The following is a 10723-nucleotide window of genomic DNA, read 5'->3' as shown; positions in this document are numbered from 1 at the left end:
TCGTGGATGATGTTCTTTTTCGGGATGAAATAGTCATTAAACTTGTTCAGCACGGCGTCGAATTCTTTTTTCTGCTCGTCTCTCTCAAACGTGAACGAGCTGAATATGTTTTCTGCCTCTGGCCCCATGGCATATATAAGGGTACTCACTTGTACCTCACCATCCTCCTCCGTGAGCTTCGAGGCTATCCTGTACCTCGTGAAGCGCTGTCACCATGCGGCCCATTCTTGAGGTCTATCAAAGGTGAAGTTCGTGGGTGGAGCAAATTTCGCCATTTCTACTACTCCACAACTTCTGACACCATGTCAAATAAGTCTTACTTACAACAACTTGGTTGCTAAGAACTTATTTATTTAACAGATTGCAACAGACACAGTCTTAACAGACACCGTCTCAATATGTCTCTAGCTACTGGATTCAAGTCCCACCCCCTCTTACTCTCAACCTATCCTATTACCAGGCTAGGTTGTCAATGAACATATGCAAATATCTACTCTCTATGACAAGGTAAGCAGAAGAATTTGCTTTGGTTATCTATATATAAATGTGCTCTTATGGTCTTAATTATTGTAGTGCTCATCTCGTGCGTTTTTTTCCCACCCGCCGCACGGCAACTCACACTCACTCTAGTGATCCACCCTCACTGACTATGCGTTCGTCTCAGGTAACCTGTTCCTTTTTTCCCCTGCTTCCTCTTCTACATCTCATACAACTCCTCACATCCGGATAATTAATTTCCCTCCGCCACCCAGTCACACAGATTATGTTTTTCTGTACTGCCACAGTGTGGCATTGCTATGGCCTGCAGGAGTGAGCCGCCCAAGTGCCGTCATTCCACGCTGCATGTGGGCCAGATCATCTTTCCACGGGTGCCAGATGTGGGCCGGATCTGGGCCGACACAATGTTGCTATGTGTGTTTATGATAACATTTATTCAGTCATTCAGCAGTCCTGCAGCCTGAACCACTGTAGGAAATCCACCCTTGCCATGTCAATGTGAGCGCCAGTCTGAAAATGAAACACTGGAAGAATTAGCTATTCAACCCAAACCTCCATCGTAAGGACAACGCGAGCAGGACGTTTCTCAGTGATACACTACTCAGTTTGAGGGACATTATGATATGTTGCAACTGTAATTCCTCATCATCAGCATTAAAACGTGTAATATGTTTACAATATGTTATAATATGTTTTAAACATAATATGTAATATGTTTATATTTGCAATATGTTTATTCCACCATGAACTCAGCTGATTTCGCTAATTAGTTCTCTCTCCTGCTGAATTAGCAAATCCAGGTGATTGGAACAAAATACTGAGGAGGACTTTTACTTTCTGAACCTGGACTTTACACCTCTGGTTCTGTCTGTGTGTTTCTAAATATGCCAGTAGTTCAATATGTTTGGTGAACACTGTGTTATTAAAAAAATCCCTGATTACCACTGCAATGCTGAGTCTATTGTTATAATATGTGCAATGCAGTCAGGTCCAGCCCGGTCCAGGATCCCGAGGCTGCATGACCGTTGCATATGGCCCAGCCTGTCTTGGGAGCGTCTCTTGTAACAAAAACATGCTTAGGGGAACTCCTGCTCCAAGAAACGCAAGGTACGACCAAGGGTTGAATAAGCGACCAAAGGATCGTCATGATGGCCATGTGATGTGTGCCGTGGAGGTAGAAGGACCAGGACTGGAAGCAGCCGAGGCTCTTGATCTCGTGTCATGACTGCAACATTTCCTTGGGCCTGTTCTCGCAGTGAGAGCATCACCCATCCACGAAGCTGTTTTAGCATGTGTGCGGCCCAAACACTGAAGACTCGTAAACATCCGAGGAAGAGAGAAATCACCTGCACTCAGGACACAGACAGAACGGCATCTTTAAAAAGACGCGATCTGCCAGAAAAACTTTCATAATTTGGTGATCTGAAGGCGGCTCAACAACATCAGTGAACTAGTGTTTGTGTCTGATGCCCATGTGTAAAAAAAAACACAACTGACCCTCGCAAACTCCTATATCAAACACTCACCAGACATGTGAGCATACAGAAATGTGCTTATGCAAAAAGCTATGAGTGCGCCAAGAGCCAACATAAACGTGATGCGGCAACATAAACGGTTTGTTTTACATTAATAATAATGGATTTGCACATGCCTAATGTGTGACTCCTGTATGCCATTGCTGCTTTATTCAGCCCCTACAGAGTATTCCTGACTTTAGCAGTGTTTTTTTAGCAGTGCGTCACGTCACATATTGATGTTTTATTGAAAATGTTTGGCTGCCATTATGGTGATCAGTGTTTCCTTTAGTTGGGTGGTTTGACTCTTTATGTTTTTTATGCTAGTTGTTGTCTTTGTAACAGTGTTTGCCAAAACACATAATTTGCTGCAAAGGAAACCATAAACAAAGATTATAAGGTGATATATATTTCATCATCATAAAGAAAAATGTTTGACAAATGTTACCACTGACCAAAAGAGGTTACTTGTTATTAATAGATTTTTACCATCAATACTTTTTTTTTTGTCAAAAGATCAAACGTTCTGAATTTTAATTTCTAAATACATTGCATGAAAAGAAAACGTAGAGACACACACATTAACATCAAGAATCAGCTTATGAATCTCAACAATGGTGAAATATTTCATGCTGCAATGCATGCTGGGAGCCATTAGTTTTATACATTAAGTCTTAAGATTTCTTCAAGCATCTTGGAGACGTTCCCGCAGTTCTTCTGGATTTAATTTGTCTCAGTTTTTTTTCTGTTTCTTCATGTAATCACAGGTATTAACATGCCTAAGACTTTTGCACAGTACTGTATGTGTAGTACATTGTGACCACATGGTGACATCACTGAGATCGATGTGTTGACTGGGGTAAGTTGTTTCTAAAAACCATTTTGTAAAATTATTCTATTTTTGTTGCTTTTTCCCCTCCAGAAGCCTTTGTTTAGATCTCAGTTTATTTAATAAAACTTTCTTCTGTTTTATTTGAAATCTGGTATCACTGAGGTTTTGTGTCTGCCCTGGGACCTGGAGAGACAGCAGCGTTCTCCCAGTGTTTGTTACCCTCCTTTCCTCCCCATTTCCTTGGGATGTGTTCTATATATTTCTATAATGTGATTCATCTCACAACACCTCAAGCTAAATGGCTAAAAATAAACTATAAATATACACAGCAAAATCCCCAGTGTTAAATCAACTCTGCTCAGAGTACATATTGTCCCACTCTACAGAGAGTTAAAGTAACACTGAATCAGAGTTAAAGTTAATGAAATAATTAAGTGATGATTGAGCATTAGTGATGACACCTGATGATAATGAGCAGAATCACTGAAGGAAAGAGGAAAAACAAGAAGATAAAAGAAGACATTCAATTTCTAAAGATCTCAGTAGAGGAGGATTAAACAATTCCACAAACAGCATTGCCAGCTTCACTTATTTCTAACCAGACTGACTTTATTTCTGTCAGACGTCTACTGAAGTTCTTGTTGAGAATAAACAGAGGTTTAGATGTGTTTTTATTGTTTCATTTGATGTTACCATTATGGTGATCGGTGTTTGCTTTAGTTGGGCTCTTGACTTTTTAAAATGAGTTTTTTTCTCTGGCTGCTGTAACAGTGTTTTTAAAGCATGTTTGTTATGGAAAAATAAGGCACTAGAAAACTTGGTCAAGTGATTTCAGTTATTGATTGGTTGTGATGTAATATCATTGTTTCGTTTTAAAAATAATTATCCAAAGTTTAACCTCTAATTAAGTCAGTGTGGTGTTATTATTTTTTTATTGTTAATAATAGCAGGCCTAATGGTTCTAAAACATTTTGAACTCCTGCATCATTCAAACATCAAGAATAAGTGTGGGAATGTCAACAAAGGTGACAATGAAAAGGTTCATTCTGCAATGCAAGCTAGGAGTTTTGTACTATGGTGACACCCTCACTGAATACAAATAAAGCAATTAAAAAAGGCAAAGACATTTGTTGTTTTTATTTCACATAGATATGTTAAATGACACACACATTTGAATAACATTAAATTGAACAACTATACCATTTTAATGCATAATTATTCTTGTCCTAAATCCTTCAATTACTGAATTATTGAAGCATCCTTCAAATGCTTGCCTGAATTAACTGCAGTTGTGTTTGTGAAATTGATTATGCAGTGTGTGCAATTCTGAAAAAAAAAAAAAAACTGCATTGAGGATCTACAGGTGTGAAGCAGACAAGTATATAAAGAAGGGGAAAATTATACATTAAGTGGCAAAAAGCTGAGAGAACAAAATCAAAAACCAGAAACGTTCTAATCTTTCCACAAAGAAAAATTCCACAAAAAGAAATAAAACAAAAAGCATAAAAAAATAATATTTTTTTTACCTTTTCTTTCAAAATTAATAGAAAAGACAGTATCCTCACAACTATGTTACTTTTTTAGAAAGAAATGATATCTGCCAGGATTTCCAGTCAGGATTTAGACCGTACCATAGTACTGAGACAGCTCTCATTAGAGTTGCAAATGATTTACTATTATCATCCGTTCATGGTTGTATCTCTCTATTGGTGTTACTGGATCTTAGTGCTGCATTTGACACCATCGACCACAACATTCCTTTGAATAGACTCGAAAATTATGTTGGCATTAGTGGAATTGCATTAGCATGGTTTAAATCATACTAATCTGACCGTTATCAGTTTGTAGCAATAAATGAAGAGATGTCTTATCGATCACAAGTTCAGTATGGCGTACCACAAGGCTCAGTACTAGGACCGTTGCTTTTCACTCTGTACATGCTACCCTTAGGAGATATCATTAGGAAACATGGCATTAGTTTTCACTGTTATGCTAATGATACTCAGCTCTATATTTCTTTGCGGAACAGTTAGTTCAGGCGTTCATGACATCAAGGCTAGATTATTGTAATGCTATTATGGGTGGTTGCCCTGCACGCTTAATAAACAAACTACAGCTGGTATAAAACGCAGCAGCTCGAGTTCTTACCAGAACCAGGAAGTATGACCATATTAGCCCAGTTCTGTCAACACTGCACTGGCTCCCTATTAAACATCGTATAAATTTTAAGCACTAAGTGGTTTAGCTCCCCACACAGTAAAATCCCTGGTGTTAAATTTAACACCGCTCTGTGTTTATATGGGAACCCAGTGTTAGGGTTAATGAGATAATTAAGTGATTAATTAAGCGATGATGATCATTGAATACACCTAATAATAACAAGCAGAATCGCTGAAGAAAAGAGAAACAAGAACAACAACTGACTTCCAGAGATGAAATCAGCAGAGGAGGATTAAACAACTACGCAAACAGCATTACCAGCTTCACTTATTACTAACTAGTTATTGAGAATTAATAGAGGTGTAGATGTTAATGTTTTATTGGAAATAATAGGTTTAGTAAAGTCACCATTATGATGATCAGTGTTTCCATTAGTTGGTCAATTTGACACTTGACTTTTTTGTGCAAGTTTGTGGTCTTTGTAACAGTGTTTACCAAAACACATAATTTGTTACAAAAGAAGCCAGAAACAAAGATGATCAGGTGATATATATTTCATCATCATAAAGATGGTTTCCTTTGCAACAAATTATGTGTTTTGGAAAACACTGTTACAAAGACAACAACTAACATAAAATATTATAAAGAGTCAAACTGCCCAACTAAAGGAAACTCTGATCACCATAATGGCGACCAAACATTTTCAATAAAACATCAACATCTAAAACTCTGTTAATTCTCACAAAGATCTTCTGTAGATGAATGACAGAAATAAGGTCTAACTGGTTTGTAATAAGAGAGATTTCATGTCTTTTCAGTTGATTTCATCTAAGGCTGTGTCTGGAAGTCAGTTGTAGTTCTTTTGTTTCTCTTTTCTTCAGTGATTCTGCTTTCTCTGCAGATAGAGTTCTGGATTTTAAGCAATAGAGTCCAACATTGCAATGAATTCATTTCTCATACAGTACATCTAAATCATTTGAAGATAATGATTTAGATGTTAAGCTCTATAGCACGCATTGTGTTTAGCGTGCAATTTATATGCAAAAACGAGTTTTTCCGTGCATATGACACGCAGTTTTCGTGTGCAAATGATACTCAGTTTTCGCATATGATACGCACTTTATTGCATGTAATACCCCCAGCAACATCATGTTGGCCCAGATCCGGCCCATATCTGGTACATGTGAATTCAATGTGTACCAGATGTGGCCCAGATCTGGGCCGACACTATGTTGCTGTTTGGGCCAAGCACCCCACACCACTAATCCTACCCAAGGGGTTTACAGTGCGTATCATATGAACGTAAAAAGTAATTTTTGCGAATAAATTGCATGCTAAACACAATGCTACTATAGAGACGCATTTAATGAGAACAGGTTGATAAGCCATAAATGTATAACCTTGTTTTCAATGTGCAAAATCCCACTCAAATAAGACCAATACAAATCTAAAACGTAAGAGTTGTAAGTTCCTGATAAACACATTTACTGTTTGAGTGCTGATATTAGTGTAACAGCTATGCCTCCACATGCTGCTGCGACTGCAGCTACTAGAGATACTCTTCCAGATGTGGTCACTTTCCCTGCCACTGCTGCCGCTCTCGCTACTCCTGCGGATGCCGCCGCTGCCAGAGCCGACCCTGCCACCGCCACTCCTGCGCCTCCTAGAACTGTCTGCACTACTCCCCCTATAACTGACACTACTTTATTTTTAACTGCTCCTCCTACACCTTCTCCTGTGGCTGCTACTGCACTTTCTGCAGTTGTTTCTACAGCTGATCCTACTGCTCTTCCTGAAATTGCTGTTGCTATCACACCTGGTATTTTAGTTGTTCCTAGAAATCCAATTCCCAGCACTGCAATGCCACATGCAATCTTTACCATTTTTCTCTCTTTCTTTTTCTGAGTTGTTCTGAACATCTCAAGAGTGTAATGATTCATTTCATTTTCCTCCATCATTGCATCAATCTTGTTCATCAGTTCTGTGACCTGCTCTTGACTCTTCCTGTCCTCATTGTTGAAGGAGTGATATCTGCCACCACAGCTGTCAACGATTTCCATTAAATTGTTGCTGTTATTGATGTACTCGTCCACAGGCTTTCCCTTCAGCTGATCAGCGTGAGTGAACAGAATGATGGTACGACACAAAGCTTCTTTTCCAAAGTTCTCCTGAATACATTTCACTGCGTCTCTCTCCTCTTTTGTGAATCCTACACCCAGCTTTAGCACCAGCAGAAACACATGAGGACCAGGTGAAGACATTTCTAGACACTTTTCTATTTCAGCCTTCAGTTGCTGTTTTGTCACAGCTGTATTAAATAGTCCTGGAGTGTCAATTATAGAGACGGTCTTTCCACCCACATTTCCTTCCTGTTTATCACACAGTTTATTGGCTGAATGTATAAAATCAACAGCTTCAAATGCTTCTCTGCCCAGGATGGTGTTTCCTGTGGCACTTTTTCCTGATCCACTTTTACCCAGAAGAACAATCCTCAGATCACACACTACAAAGGAAAAACGAAAGTCTTAATATGTACACAATCATACATTCATGTGAATCAAATGAAAAGAAACATTAGTATTCAGAAGCATCTAGTTATAATATTGATTAAAGTATAAATGCTGATTTTAACAAAATTACTGGAAGTCAATTAAAGTAGTTTAAAAGAAACCATCTAAAAGGCTTCACTATAGTCTGTCCTCAGAGAATACACTAAATATAACAGAAAAAGATAAGAACATATAACATGCGGAAATAGGATCTTCTTTGAAACTTCAAACTGGAAATTTTGCAGCTTTTTTAGTTTGTCCTCTTTACATTTTCTATAATATTCCTTTCTAAACTCAATATAATTGCTGTGTAAATGGCCCTTTTTTTGCTTGACTCTCTCCTTTTGCAAATCTGTGCTGTCCAATCAGGTCTAGTCAACATTTTCCATTTACAACATTATCAATGATACAAGATTCATATTGAAAAGACAAAGCGTTCAGCATTAGACTGTTGATATTTAAGGGTAAACACTGGTAAACATATTGTTTAGATTCTAGTATTATTCAAAGATTATTGTTGATTTGAGAAAATTACACTGTAAAATCGAATTAGTTGGACTTACTTAAAAAAAGCATGCAAACCGATTGCCTTAAAAAAACAAGTAAAGTGAAATAGGAATAGTATGTGGTACTGACAAATGCTTAGTTAGTTCACTTACACAAGAGTTCTAGTAACTAAAAAAGAACTGTAGAGAGTACTTGATAATTTACTTTAAATAAAATATAATTGTTACCATTGTTGTGTTTTGCAGGCTGAATGTTGAAGCCTGTGTGACTCAAGTATGATCAATTGCAAGATTGTCACAAATATAGAGGGATTATATAAACCCAATTAAAAAGTTTCACAAGGTGTTTAGGAGATAAATGTATTATTACATTTATAAAATATCATTAATTGACATGAAATATAGTTATGTTATACATCATTCATTCATATATATACCGACCGAATGCAACACCGATCCCCATAATGGTGACTTTTTAGGAAAATCAACATCAATTTATGAAGTCATGTAATGTTCTCTCAAATTTTTCAGTTGTATTAAAATGTTGACATTCAAGATGACTTTAGGGAATGAATGAATGCAAACAGAGAAAAATAACTGCAGAAATGAAAAGTCCATTAATATTTTCCTCGCCTCAAAAACCAACACTCAAACCAATCAATTAATCTTAACTTGGGGTTTCTGAGTTAACAAAGCATAGTATGTAAATAGTGCAGATTACTAGGTTTTTACAATTAAGTTAAGACATTAAGTAAAGTTAACTAAAAAGCGTTAGTTAGAATCACTGTTGGATTTTACAGTGTACAAAACAAGCAAATCTTGCTTGATAATTACTTAAAACAACATAATATTGTTTTAAAATTGAATTGAAAGGTTCAAACTGATAACTATGACTAAAATAATAAAACAGATCTCTGAAATATTTCTTTTTCTATTCTCTTTCAACAGAAAATAATACAAAATAGAAATATATTGCAAGATTATTTTTAATCGCTCCTGTTGAGGATCTCTCTGTAGATTAACAGTAAAGAAAGAGAAGTATCAGTGTTGTTAAAAGGTTTATACAGACCTTTCTGTGTTGAAGTCATAGTTACTGTGTTGTCGTCACTCGGGTTTCTCTGCTGTCTTCTCTCTGAACTGCACAGAGTGAAAGTGCTGATGGCAGTCAAAACCTTCTGTTGAAAAACTCACTATGATCATGTGACTGCAGCTTCCTGAGACTGTTTAGTTTCTCTATTGATTTGATGATTATATGCTCACATTTATTATACTTTAGATTCTCAAACACACAATACACACAATGACACACTTCACACTGGTTTCTTTGATGTTGACATTTAACAGGACTGCCATTCTCCTTTGAAAACAGCTTTCTGAACGTGTTTATACAGAACATTGTGCAGATAATATGCTGTTTTATATACTGTAAACTGCAACTACTAAAATCATTTATAAATCAAAACATACTATGACAGTATTTACCTTGATGAACCATTCATTTCTACACTTAAGTTGTTAAACGGACATGACAAATTACAAAAGCCACTTGAGGGCGCTATAAACGTGCACAACTTGGAGGTCTCAGTTACTTGCACTCTCAATCTCACATGCAATTCATGACTTGCAATTACCTAAACCTTGAGACAGCTTTTACAATTGGTATTGCTGAACATTAAAATACATAAAAATAAATAAATAAAAATCCAATAAGTAATGTCCAACAACAAAATGATTTCAACAAAACATTGTGACATGCACTGAAATCTTAAATATCATTAGTATTATTACAGGTGCACTAGGGCCGCAAGAGGGCGCTGGGGGGTCAGAAGAAAAAACTTGACAGAAATCAAGTTTATCAACATAAGACAACATAAATTTTTTATAACTCATCCGTTTAGTTGATTAATATTTAAAGTTATGCATAATTAAGGGTGTGGCCAGTGGCCACTTGAGTGACAGGTGGGTTGCCGCTGATGTCAATGCTAGTCGTTTGTCTGCTGTTACTAGCCGTCACTTCACCTCAGCAAATGTTGCTGCTGAACTTGCTTTCTCTGCAGTGTTTGTGCTTTTTTTCGGGATTATTTCATACAATTTAATACACCCATTACTTGGGTACAAAGCCCACGGCTTATGATTCCGTCGTTGTCGTCGAGTATCGTTCGAGAGAACAACCAGCGCTGTATTTCAGTTGTTTTCCTCTGTGAACATGCACTAATGGATGTCTGACAATTTCGTTGCTTTTTGGAGTTTTCAGATTTAAAAACGTCAATAAAGGCTCGTTCGTTCTGCTCTCACGGGACAGATAGATTATAATATGCTTATGTACCGTCAGATGAAATCATGCAGGCGTCGGCGCTTTCTCCGTCCATGCTATAAATGCACATCCTTGAATGAGCGCGGATTTTCTAGCGCATTTACTTGAACAGGCAATAACGTTATATCTATGGTTTAACCCATTTGAGAGGCGGCCAAAATCAGAATTTAAAATGGACTGAATAAGCTCTCTACGAACTTGACGAGCGATGCCGCGCTGACGGACCATAGACTATAAAAAAAGAGTGACTGACATGTAACGTTATGCACATAAATCACTGTCACACACACACTCTCAGAGTAATATTAAGAGTTCCTCCATTATACATTTTCAACTAGCAGAATAGTACA

At 37.2% G+C, this 10723-nt stretch overlaps 1 protein-coding gene across 1 annotated transcript; it reads right to left on the bottom strand.

Moving 5' to 3' along the window:
• Window positions 1–6488: 6488 nt before the first annotated feature.
• Window positions 6489–9188, bottom strand: LOC311069777 (GTPase IMAP family member 7-like; the record flags this gene model as incomplete). Its single annotated transcript, XM_084093210.1, has 2 exons — window positions 9129–9188; window positions 6489–7507 (listed from the first exon to the last, which is right to left on the bottom strand). The coding sequence occupies exons 1-2, from the start codon at window positions 9145–9147 to the stop codon at window positions 6489–6491; spliced, it is 1038 nt and encodes a 345-aa protein (XP_083949336.1). The 5' UTR covers window positions 9148–9188.
• Between the last annotated feature and the right edge of the window lie 1535 nt (window positions 9189–10723).

The sequence above is a fragment of the Abramis brama genome (assembly GCF_963993115.1).
Source record: "Abramis brama genome assembly, chromosome: 2".
Classification (NCBI taxonomy): Eukaryota; Metazoa; Chordata; class Actinopteri; order Cypriniformes; family Leuciscidae; genus Abramis; species Abramis brama.
The sequence above is the reverse complement of the archived record's forward strand: the minus strand, read 5'-3'. Positions and strand labels throughout refer to the sequence as shown.